Genomic DNA, 12892 nt, shown 5'->3' with positions numbered 1-12892 from the left:
GGTGTGCTCAGCCCAGGTGGCGTAGTGAGAATGTCTGATCCCCCTGTGACCTTCCCCATGTCCCTGTCCAAACCGTTAATTACTAAAATCTCCTTGGTTGTTCAAAACAAGCTGACACACCTGAATAGTTAGGTCCTGGAAAGAACCACTTGCTTCTTTCCCAGCACTACTTTGGGGAAGAAAACAAGTCAATTGATTTGGTTTCAGTGGAATTCCAAAACCACTTCACAAGTGAAGTGCTGGCAGGCCATCAGCACTATTTTATTATTACAAAATGCCACACAAGAACCACGGCCAGGACTGCACGAAGCTCATTTCTGACCACTTTGGGCAGTGGTGAGGGACGGCCCGTTTTGCTCTGTGTTGCCTGAGATAACGAGCGCTGCCCCCCAGCGCAGGGGCTCCAAGAGAAAACGGTGTAGCTGCCCTAAGGAGATCACAAGTACTTGTCTGATCACACTTTCAGATGAAACATCACCCAGGCAGTATTATTTCTTTCTCGACATGTTAACACGATTCAGTCTGTGTTGACATTTCTGGAGATGCCCGTGCCCTTTGTAATAATTCAAGACCATGTTTATGCTTTTTGTTTTTTAAACCAATGCAATGTTCATTTATTTTTGTACTTACAAAAAGAGCCGCCCCGTTGTATCCCGCCCCCTCCCCCCAAAATGCCTTTTACAAACATTTAAAAATTAAAAACCAGATGATGACATGTTAATTTTGTGGAATTCTTTTGAAACATAGCTTTTGTAATTAGAGTTAAATTTCCTACAAGATGACTTTGTAGATAGCCTGATTATTGGCCAAATAAAATTCCATATTACAAGTTAGCAAATTCTAGTACAAAAATAGTCCATGTGTTAGAACAGCCTCTTTCATTATTATTATATTCACAGGAAAGAGTCTATTGGCTGCATAATACCTTAATATTTATGAAATTTATTTTTAAGTGGCTCATTCATCTAATTTAATATAGTGTTGAGCCTCAATAAATCCTCAGGCAAAAAACCCTAAACAGGGTTAAATATGCTGTTCAGTGTACTCTGAAGTACTGTGCTTTTCACAGGACATACAAGAAACCCCATAAACAGTTCTCAGCTAGTTTTGATATTAAAATGAGATCCAGATCCAAAAGGACCCCCCTGAAGTACATATCCACGACTTTCCACAGAAACAGAGGCCACAGCTTCGATGGTTAAGTTTCACTTGGGAAACGGTCTAGCTCATCCACTCATCATTTTCACAAATCCACTTGTGAGCTTCTTTAAAAACTAAAGCAGGTCACTCCTGAAGCATCTGGGACCCTTACGGCACTGCCCTCTTCAGGAGTGTCCCTACTGACCGGGCTCTCGCTCCTCTTCTGTCTCTGGTTAATGCTGTTCAGCAGTTTCTCTCAGACCAGGCCCCGCAGGGAAAATCGGGGGAAATGCTACTTGTCTCTCAAGATGTCTAGCTGCTCTTGATACTCTGTGAAAAGCCTCTGGAAGCGGAGGTTCTGTCCAATAACTGGAAGAAGCTCTTTCAATAATTCTCTCTTTCGTAAACCCTGCACAAAAAAACACAAAAGTATCCTCTGTATGTATTACTTGATATAATGAATATATTTGACAGAGCTGTTTAAGATTCATGCCTTTTCTCCTGCCTGGAGAGGGCTGTGTGTTTTATGTTCTTACTCATGTACATGACTCCCAGAATAAAATCTGTCTTTACATTTATATACACTTATGAAGCTGGCACAGCCTCTGCAGTTACAGACTCCAGGAGCGTTCTGAGAAGGGAAGACAGTTCATTGGCACATCACTATTTCAAAGTTGCTGCATGAAGAATGTGGAGACCCGAACATGCAACTCTGCTCCATCTGTGTGATACTCCAGACAGCACCAGAGCTGAGACTGTGGCACTAAGCATTTGTCTACAGTTTCACATGAAATATGAAATAAATACAAGCGCCGTGGGAGGAAGCCTGTGTATGAGATTAGAGCAGAGTATGGAAAGGGTTCCAGGGTCAGCAAAAATAATTTGTGATTGCTTTTTTGCCACTATGTTAAATCATATTTTAAGTTCTATTATCTATCCATGTTCTGTAATTTGCATGGGAAACTCTTCCTCATTCTTTGTTAAACTATTAACAGGACTTACCATAACTGTTGATTCCCACTGACTTCCAGCTGAGTAATGGACTGGACCCAGTAAATCCTTGCATAATTCTCGCAAACGATATTCAAACCCTGAATATTATCAGAAAATAAAATCACATGCACAATCATTTCACTATAAATAACTACTCCACAATGTAACTGACAACATTCAGGAAAGAGTTACAAGTATCCAGAATAAAATGAGGCAAAAACATTGATTGCTGAAAAAGTATATTATTATTCTAACAGCAATCTTTGGAAAGATAAAATGATTTGCAAAGGATTTATTTTAGAGTTCTGAAGGGTTTTAAGTTCTCAAAACCAAAAACACTTCTAAAGATGATCTATAATAGGGAGAAAAATTGAAGTAGTTACTCCAGTTTGTTTTAAGAGCTGCTTTGATCTCATCCTCACTCACCCCTCCCACATAAATATACCAGCTTTTAAAAAAAAATAAACCAAAAACCACTGGAAAACTGACAGACTTCAATAGAGTTGGAAAGCCACAAGATAAAACCCATGAAGGGGAAAAGTTGTTGGGTTGCATTTAATGGCAATATAAGAATTTGGAAAAATGGAGTCAGTAGTAAAAAGATAAATCAGACATCCTTTTGAAACATTAAAATATTACTGAACTAGAAGAGATGTCTCAAATCTTTATCAAAAGAGCTTGGAACAAAATTAAATGTTGAAACCATCAAAGGAATAAAGGGTCAGTAATAGGATGTGCAATTTTCAAAATGTAGCAGACCTAGGAAAACTAGTGAAACAGTAATACACGTGTGGCAAAGCAGCAGGGCAGCGACATTTGCACAGTGCAAGATGAGCCCTGCACACACAATAGAGAGGTTCTCAATTAGTGAAGACTTTTAAAAATATAACTGTCTCTAACATATGACTCAGGATGGATATTTTAATTTCAACTGGGGAAGGACAGAGAGAATCATATGCAATATATCAAGGTCTCTTGTTAAATAAGGTAGGGGTAAAAAAGCAAGAATTAATGAGCTCAGTGTTAATTCTGTCAACACCTATTAGGTGGCCTAACAAGAACCATTTTGCTTAGCTCTGTGTAAAATGATTATGCATGGTGAGGAGTAAGGCTGATTTAATACAATGAGAACTACTAAATTTGGAATGCAGACAAGCAGAGATACAACAGAGATCTTCAGAATCCAAGCAGCATGAAGTCAGTCCATTAACCTTATTTAACATAATAGCAAAGAGATACAGTGTATTCAGATAGAAAAGAGATAAAAGCAACCTTTCTTGTGGCTTTCTTTCCTCACAGAATTTAACCTGTGGAGCTTACCAGAACAGGCTGTTTTAATTTTAACATGTCAAAAAAGTATAAGCATAAAAGTAACATAAACAAATTCTCTGCAGTTTTATGTGCTCTGGTACAAAGTGTCAGAGACTGAGCAACTCTTCCATTTCACATCAGGCAGTGATCGTCAGTTGGCTGAGGAATGTTAGGTATTTTACAAGGTGTTGCTGGTTCCTCTGAAACATCTGTAGTTGCTGTCAGATAATACATATGAAATGCTTGACAGACCACTGGATTTTTTTCCCATGCAATTCCTACTACTGAAGTCCACAGATGGCACTGTTTCCCCAGACCATGATCTGCTCACAGTCTGTGTGTCAAAATAGAATTCCCCAGGCTCAGCACCACAGGAAGCAAATGCGCTTCAGCAGTTTGTTTTGGCTTTAAGTAAATACTGAGTCCAGAAGCCAAGTGCTAAAAGGAGAACGTTATGTGCAATCATACGCAGACATGACACGAATAAAGCATTTCTTAAAAAATCCAAACAAGTAACACAGCATGGCAGGTCTCACCTTCATTAACTAGGTACCGTGCATAGATAAGGAGCCAGTGGCGATATTCATGACTGGATTGTAACGTAAGTGCTGCTGCTATCTGGTTCTCCAGGTACGCGAGTGTTGTTTCTTGTTGCACTAAATGAGGCATGGAGAACAATCTTGCAGCTTGCCTTCCTGAACTACAAAACCAAAAAACAATTAACATGCCAGCCATAAAATCGGATACTGGTTTAAGGAATATATATTTTTGTAGTACAAGCTATTATTCTACACTTATCTTGCAGAGGTACCTAGAGCTTGCAGAGTTCAAGCTTTTAATGACAAAGGCTTGATAACAAACTGCCTTCCCCCACACTGGACCATTTACAAGTATCAAGGTCCACAGAGGGTTTTCTGCCTCCTGTTCTTTTTCTCTTCCTTTCATCTTTCTTCTCTTTAAAAACATCTGCTTTTCAGTAACCAAGTGCTCCTAAATGTTTATAGGAAATTAAGATGACTGCCTTTACCTTTCTTTGTCCTTCACAGGTGAAAGTCACAAAACAAACATAAGATATAAAGTTAGCTTAAAGCATTTAAAGGATTTCTTGCAAATAAATGTATTATCATAAGAAGGCTAATTTGAAAAAAGTAACCAATCATTTCCTTTTTGAAAAAACTGCTAAATTGAGAGATATTCTCTCTCTCAAAAAGAGAGTGTTGTTTGTTTGTATTTTAAATATATTTCCCAATTAATTCCCCTTTTCCTTCTCCCAAGAGGATAGCAATAAAATCATACAACTCTCTACAGTTTTTCTTCCCAAAAAAAGTTAAAGTCAGATGTGAAGGACAGAAATAGCACAGAAATCTGCCTGGGAAATCTAATTCAAATCCAGGTGAGGATGGGCTGTTAAATTACCTACAGGAGTCTGCTCTGGCTCACACAATTCCCTGGTGATATTTTCAGATGTTAAAAACATGCATTAGATGACTAATCACTCAACTTTCTCAAAGGCTTCATTAAATAGATCCCTTGAGGACAACTGAACTACTCAAAATTTGTAGGCCTACTCCAAAGCTGGTAAACTAAATTTAAAATGTAAAATGTAAGAAATTCAGTTTATCTAATCAAAATATTACTTGTATAGAATTATCAAATACTTTACCCATCCAATAAAGAAGAACCTTAAAATGATTAAGTTTAGAGCATGCTTTCCTGCCCCTCAAATAGTCTCAAAATAACATTAAGATACAGACTATAAATGAGCAAAGGTTAAGAAAACCCAGTCTATGAGCTACTGATAATTTTCAGTGCCATTAGCATCTTCGGAATTAACTCACTGATTCAATAAATAATAATAAGAAAAAAAAAGAGACAAACTGATCAAATGAAGCAATTAAGCTGCGTACTTTGATGTTCGTCCCTGTATTACAGCTAAGGGCCCAGAACACAGCATGGCTTCTTGGGATGGTAAACTATTCCTGAAGTCTGCACATTGTGCTAGAGAGTCCTGTTTGTCAGAAACAAGATTCCTGAAAAAAGCAAACAAACAAAAATCAAGTTTGAGGAAGATAGGCAGTGAAATTCCATGGACCCCAACTGTTCCCACTCCAGGTCCAAATTCTGCTTGTGCTGTCACAGAAATGTCCCTCCCACCCCCAAAGTTCACAACATTATTGTATAAAACTATTTGGCATTAGTTTTGAAGGAAATTAACTTTCTACTTGACATTTTACATCTAATAAGTCATGCTCCAGAACAATGAATGGAGTGAGCACAGGTAATGACTTTCTTGTTCAGAACTTGATTTTACCTCAGGTCAAGTCCCCTCACCCACCAGACAATTCCATCATAGACCACACACATCAACAATCTTTCCCATACATTACAGTGGTTCATATGGAGGGAGCTGACAGTTACAGCTGGCATTTCCACACCTAATCAAGGATATCATTTTCACTGGTTTGAGATGCCAAGGAATCAGTGGCTCAAACCAATGCTAAGTTTAGATCTCTAGAGAGCTCAAAGGTAAAATGGCACAAATATTTAAAATACCCTTTACTGCTTTATCATGGTTTAAATTTGTATGATGACTAAAGGGATTGCTCTTCTATATATTTCCAAAGCTAAGCTATTTACAAAACTAAGAAATGACAGCAAATTCAAATCATAGCTGTGCGCCTGTCCTCTGCTCCTTAATGACTGGGAACATTTCTGCATAATTTCTCAGTTTATCTAAAGAACAAATGATGTGAATCCTTTGGAGAAGAAAAAACACCTTAAGTAGCTGACTAATAACAATTATTCTAAGGAGGAGTTAAAACAATAAGCCCTTTCATAAAGCATACTCATTACACAAAGTACCACAATTATATTAAGACTGCAACATGTTTTTTCTCTTAGAAAGACAACAAAGACTCTGTTTTGGAAAGACACTGTAAATAATTTAACCAGGGAAATTTTTAATGAGAACTCATGCCTTGACAGAAGTAAGAGAATCCATGGGGAAAGCCTATCTGATACCCAATAAGGCACGGACTCTTATGTAGCCTTTCCTTGCATTTAGGATATCAGTAATGACTCTTCCATGGGAATTCTCTGAGGTATAATGATTTCTTCCCTCCTACCCTACCTGACTTACTATCTTCATTAAACTTTTACATCTTGGAGACAAAGAGCTCTTTTCAAAGTTGTCTGGTCATCAGATCCAAAAAAATATTAAGGAGCAATGGGGACTGACAAAGTCAGGCACATACACATTCAGGATTAGAGTGTATAGGTTTTATTTTCTCTGGAAACTGGGCAAAATAATTTTAACATGTCTAAACTCCCAACAAAACCCTGAAAATTGTTTTGACAAATTTTCCAGAACTGCAAAAAGTGGATTGTAAGGCTAGATTATCTTTAATTATTGCCAACTGCTTGACAGATTCAATTGATGTACATCAGTGAAAGTATAAATAGATGTTAATAAATACAAGAGTATGCACCATTAAGAGTGATAAAGTAAACCATAGTTTAACTTTTTCATTTTTTTTAAACTTTTAACATAGCAAATCATAAGAATTTAATAGAGTGAAGCCTAGACATACAATAGTGAACCAAAGCACACACTAAGTTGTGTGATACTACTCAGAAGAACCTTCAAAATATGGAGTGAAACAGCAAATCAGAATACAAGTTAGTTCAATTAAGTTGTAAAAGCAGGAAGTAATATATAACTTACCATGTAGAAAGAGAAGGATTAAAACAGTATGCCTTTCCATCAGACATGCTCATTACAGGTATACCATGTTGAGTCAGCAAGATCTGAGAGACAGTTGCATCGCTTCCTACAAGTCAAATCAGACCAAGGTATTTCTTTTGGAGTCTTGCATAATATTTATAATGGTAAAAAAATGCTATCTACCATTAATTATCAGTCATAGCAACTGTGATGGATTCAGTAAATGTTATTCTCAAGAACTGATAAGAAGTTAAATACGCAAGACAATGATGGCAAGCACCAGGCTCAGTGCAGTAGCATTAAAATCACTCCTTTGTAAAACAAATTATCAAGCCTGATGCTGCAATTTGTACAGACATTGGCTTAACTGGAAATGTTCTTCATATCTAGGGGCGATCTTCAGCAGTTCTGCCATGTCTTCTGTAACCCAAGAAGCTTTTATCTTTCTTTTTGCCATAAAGTCAAAATTTAAAACCCAGCATACTTAGAAAAGCATGCTCTCTAAGAATTTAGTATAAGTGGGATAGCTGGAGTCTCTCATTTCCCAGCATATCCCATGCCCAGGGTTTGTGCATGTAACTTCTAATGAAGACATTTGCAAACTGCTAGTACAGCTACTTCTCTAGGTAGTTTTGATTAGCACTGTATGGATTAAAGCTCAAATAGAAGCCAATATGCTCTGAGACACTGCTTCTTTGATAATGTTTTGTGCCAGACTTAGCAGTGACAGAAACTGAAGATTTTGAAATAACAAATTAGAGACAATCAGTTGTTGTTCATCAGTAAGATAATATACATGCAAAGTGCACACAGAGAAATTGCTGTAATAGCAGATTTACATAAAATATTTGGTTTCTGATCTTCACAACACTGAATCTTTACATTCAGAAGCTATAGCAAGCTACAGAATCTTGTACAAGTCTGTTAACTGCTGATATTAAAATTGTTTAGGCTTTTCAAGTTTTGTAAAGTTTCAGCATATTCATAAATGGCACTAAATAGTACAGGGGGGTTCAAAAGATGGTAATAAATGATCCTCTTCATTACCTGAAAATATTGTTTGCAAAGACTCATCTCTAACAATGGCTGTCTGCTTGTGAACATCCCTGGAAAAGACAACAGGAGAAGTCTGCAGTTTAAAAACAACTGAAATCTCCAAAATAATTTAACAAATGCACTTCAACTCTCATGACAAAGTGTGGGTTTTTGGGGAGTTTGGCTTTTTTGGGTTTGACATTTTCTTCATTGCTTCAACAAAATGATTTGGCAAACTCAAACCCCTTACAAGTCGATAGCAGAGAATAACTTTTATGGCTCTTTATCGGGAAACCTCATTACAGCTAAGCAAACACTAAGGATCCAAATAACTCCTTTAGGAGCTCTGACTTGCATGAGACATTAGATTAAATTCAACAACTGTAAACAAGTACTGCAGTTTTTATCGTGGTATCTTAAAGATGGCTAGAGTACTTCTAACTCTGAAACTCATGTACTTTATTGGCTAAGTATGATGGAAGTTGGAAACATCCGCATTTCTCCTTTCCCCCTGCCTCGATCCATTCCATATGTGTGACAAGTCTATCCTACGGAGGCTGCTTAAACTTGTAACTTCGAGCTGTTCATCTATCTTCCTTCTAGAATCAAATTCAACATTATGGTCTATCCTACAGAATCACAGAATGTTAGGGATTGGAAGGGACCTCGAAAGATCATCTAGTCCAATCCCCCTGCTGGAGCAGGAAACAGGATTCAAGTCCTGCCAATTAACTCTTCGTATTATATAAAAAAATGGACTTGTGTTCAGACCTGATCTGGTTTAAGCCTCAGTTTCAACAGCAATGCATCAACACAACTGAGTTACCTAGAAAAATCAGCCCAGCCAGCCGCTGCAGCTTAATATGGTACTTACCAAACAGAGAGCGTAGCAGCAGTGGTGAGAGCCATGACGCAAGAACCTGTGCAATGTAGGGTGGAAATGGGCGTATTCAATACTATAGGGGGAAGAAGGCGACGACCACAAGCTGAAAATACTGACAACGTTCGTTTCTCACACGCTACACTTACAATCTCACTGGAAAAAGACAAACAAAAAACAAAAAAGAGATAAAAAAGAAACATATACATTTCGTCAAATGCAAGTAGCATCAAGACAGACTGAATTCTTAATTTATCACATAGCTTGGGCTAATTCCCCAAAAGTTAACTATTGCAGCTTTTAAAAAAATCCTGGGTACCAAAGAAAAAGTTTAAAAAGCGCACAGATTCTCTACAGGTACATTCTGTGCCTCCTTAATTTGGTTATAACTATGATGGTCTAAGGAGATAGGTAGAAGGTTTGCAGGCTGAGATAGTATCTTTTATTAGACCAAGTGGCATTGTTGGAAATAGCAGTAAAGCTTCTGGGTATACACAAGCTCTTCTTCAGGCCTGAATTTGTATTTAGCTTTAAAATCCACTGTTTCTTTTTCAGATCTGGACAAAGGATTATGTGTCCGCAAGCTTTTTTCAACTGTGTATGCCTGTGTAATAAAAGCTATTATTACTAACTACAAACATTAACAACTTCAGGGTGTTACTGGAGAATCAGCATAAAACAATTTTAAAAAGGTTTCAAAAAAATTCTGACAAATATTGAATTTCATGGCTAAGGCTTCAGAAAGACTTTCAATTTAAACTCTGAGGTTGGAACTAAGCAAAGTTGAGAAAAATAAAGAGGAAAAAATATCAAAAGGCTCAGAAAATACTTCTATGCCACAAACCATGCTGTTTCAAATTTTTCATTCTTTAGTAGCTAGCACCTGAGCAACTGTCACCATGATTTAGGCTGCTTTAATGAAGAAATTTAAAGCACACATGTAAATACACAAGAAAATAATTGTAACTGGCTAATGAGAATTTGTGATGCCTTAAGGCCACATAGAGCTAATACGATGAAACTGGTCTTTAGACTAAGAGCAGTACTTACTTTTATCCACAAAATATTTGCTAAGAAAGATTGTGTAAAAATTACAGCGAGGCATGATAAAACCAACAAATACCAGTAGTCAACAGAAATAAGTCGGAATCGGTACAAAAAACTCCACAGGATAAGAACTTAAGAGCATCAATGTATTACAGCAGGTTAGCTAACAGAGAAATGGGACATCTTGAGCCAAGCACAAAGAATCACAAAACTCCCTAACAGAAGTGATCCAGTTAATCAACTTTTCTAAATAAGTAGAAAAAATATTTTCAGAGCCTAAAAATGTCTTCTGGTATGTGGGTTTAGGCATAATTAACTTTCTGTAAAGTGGACTTTTGTATCCCTAAAAATGTCTTCTGGCCTTAAGGACCACTTACCTCCTGCAGGCTCCCACTTTCTCCAAAACACACACTTACCAGCTTCCTGCTGCAGTGAGAATTCGACTGGTGAGGACCGTCTCCCATTCCTTTCCTTCTCGATTACACTTTAACCTGCTCAACTTTGAACCTCCCACTGTGGTCATTTCATTCTCGACTTCAAGGTACATTGAGGGATCTGAACTTATCTGAAAAATAAAAAATAAAATACCTTTTGGAAGAGGAAAAGAACTACTCAAAAAAGCATCAACAACTATTAGATGTGAAACAATGCTGACTTTAAGAATGGATTTAAGTATGGCATTCTCTGTTTAAAAAGGCTTCAAAATACACTGCAGTACTTCAAAAGAAGCAGACCTCTGAAAATCAGTCTTGGCTAGAACACATATAATTTATTTGTATTCAGAGCATAAGAATGAAGAAAGATTGTGCTAGTCTGTGCTTCCTAATCAGGGGCACCAGATCGAGTCGAGATGTGCCCAGTCTCCCTACAATCTTACAATTAGAACCAGAATACCACAGTCTAAACATGCAGAAAAATTATTCCATAAATACCTAAAGTAATACTATTTGTCAGTCTCTCCACATGTAGAGCATCTCCAGAGAGCTCTCAGAACACACTTGTTTTTTCCCTTCCGCAGTGTACTACCAACACAACCGTAATAACAATGCAGCAGTTGCTCCTGTTGGAGTCTCTTATCTTTACGATACACATTGGTTAACCAGGAGGAGGAACTGATGAACTAGAGGTATCCCTCTTTGAAGTTGAGCTAATTCAGAAGTGTATTTTTATCTGATTTGCCATTAACTTTTCTCATATAGACATATTATGAGAAGCTGAAGTATACCATCTTGCTTGCTTGAACAAATACACATCTTCAAATATTAATATATCAAAGGATCCTGAATAATCTAAGAATATTAAAAAAAAAAAGTAGGAATTTTTTTTTAATTCTTAAGCTTTTTTCCCCCCCGTTATAGTCCACTTACTTGCAAAGTAAACGATTTCTGTGGGATTGGGGTTGGCAGTTTAAGTGCTAATGCTGGTGCAGAGATGCAAGCAGCATCCTTCTCAGAGGCCAATGTAGCTGGAGACTGGGAAAATAAAAAAATGCAAAAGTGGTTAAATTTTTCCATTAAAAAAAGTTAAAAAAATATATTCTATAACATAGATTGAATTTGAAAGAGCTTTTATCTTTAAATTCCAAATAATGCCAATTGCAAATATTAATCTTGTTCCAATTAGTTGTATAAATACAATTTTTTTAATATAGCTTCTAATAATTAAAAAAGCAAAACAAGTTAGATGTTAAACTTTTTTTTTTTTTTTAAATAGATCCCCTCCACCTTTCAGCTGGAAGCAATGAATGGAAATTCTGGTATATTGCATGGAAAACCTAAGCTCTGAATACTGAAAACAGAGGGATCTGTATGCCCTAAAATTATGGGAACTCTAATGCAACTTACTACTTCACAGTTCCTAGGAAATTCATAACCATTTAAGTCCTTATAACGAAGTCACTCTCTTGTGCTCAGGCCACCCTCCATCAAAGAACACCAAACACTAATGGGGTTTCATTTTATTCTATACAGTCATTTGGCAGGCTATCGCTACTTAGCGTGCTGGTACTGTTTAGTAAGCAGCTGCATATTTATATAAAGGATGGACACATTTGCCACATCATGTGCATCTGCTTTTTATAATCTTAAATTTTAAAAATAAGAAGTTTAAAGGCAAGGAAGAGGGATGGCTAAAAATTCTGAGGGACTCATGTTTCCCTGACGTGATGGAACAAGTCAACATGGCACTGACTTTATTAAATGAACACTGAAAGCCACAATGAATCTTATTTATTTCACCTGAACAGTTAAAGTTACTGGTACAAGTCTGGAGTCTTTTCGAGGCCTTCCTTTTTTCTTCTTTTCTACTGTTTCTCCCTCAAGTTCCAGTTTCCGTTTGGGTGCACTGAGTGGTTTCGCAGCTGGAATCTTCTCTTCACTGTCACTGCTGCTCTCCAGAATATCCTTGGGCTTATTGTCTTTAATTAAATTCTGATCCTTCAGTCTGAGCAAGTAAAAAAAAAAATATATATATATATATTTCACATTTTATATAACCTGATTCCAAAAGCTGCCACATATCCTACACATTGCATTCTTGTAGGTAAGCAGACACATTCTTAGCTTTGTTTGAATGTATTTCAAAATGCACAAAGGCAAGGAGGAGGCCAAAGAGGTATGTCAAATCCTCTGCAAAAGTACAATGTGCAAATATAAGCAAGCTGATCAGACATACTCTCTCCTTAAAAAAATTAATCAAACTAGCAGTTAGTAACTGGATAAAGCTGTAAATAACTTTATTTCAGCATTCAGTTCCAATTACAA

At 37.0% G+C, this 12892-nt stretch overlaps 1 protein-coding gene across 1 annotated transcript in view; it reads right to left on the bottom strand.

Moving 5' to 3' along the window:
- Positions 1–582: 582 nt before the first annotated feature.
- HIRA (histone cell cycle regulator) overlaps positions 583–12892 on the bottom strand; it is a 29688-nt gene continuing 17378 nt past the window's right edge. The window contains exons 16-25 of the mRNA XM_010167102.2: positions 12368–12572; positions 11498–11602; positions 10547–10695; positions 9078–9239; positions 8216–8274; positions 7169–7274; positions 5352–5474; positions 3981–4144; positions 2143–2231; positions 583–1549 (exon numbers count right to left, since the gene is read on the bottom strand). Coding sequence (XP_010165404.1) covers positions 1433–1549; positions 2143–2231; positions 3981–4144; positions 5352–5474; positions 7169–7274; positions 8216–8274; positions 9078–9239; positions 10547–10695; positions 11498–11602; positions 12368–12572 — 1279 coding nt within the window. The 3' untranslated portion in view covers positions 583–1432. The remainder of the gene's footprint in view (positions 1550–2142; positions 2232–3980; positions 4145–5351; positions 5475–7168; positions 7275–8215; positions 8275–9077; positions 9240–10546; positions 10696–11497; positions 11603–12367; positions 12573–12892) is intronic.

Source organism: Antrostomus carolinensis, unplaced genomic scaffold (genome assembly GCF_000700745.2).
Source record: "Antrostomus carolinensis isolate BGI_N321 unplaced genomic scaffold, ASM70074v2 scaffold8654, whole genome shotgun sequence".
In the NCBI taxonomy this organism is placed as follows: Eukaryota; Metazoa; Chordata; class Aves; order Caprimulgiformes; family Caprimulgidae; genus Antrostomus; species Antrostomus carolinensis.
Note: the sequence above shows the minus strand (reverse complement) of the source record. Positions and strands in the feature narration are given on the sequence as shown.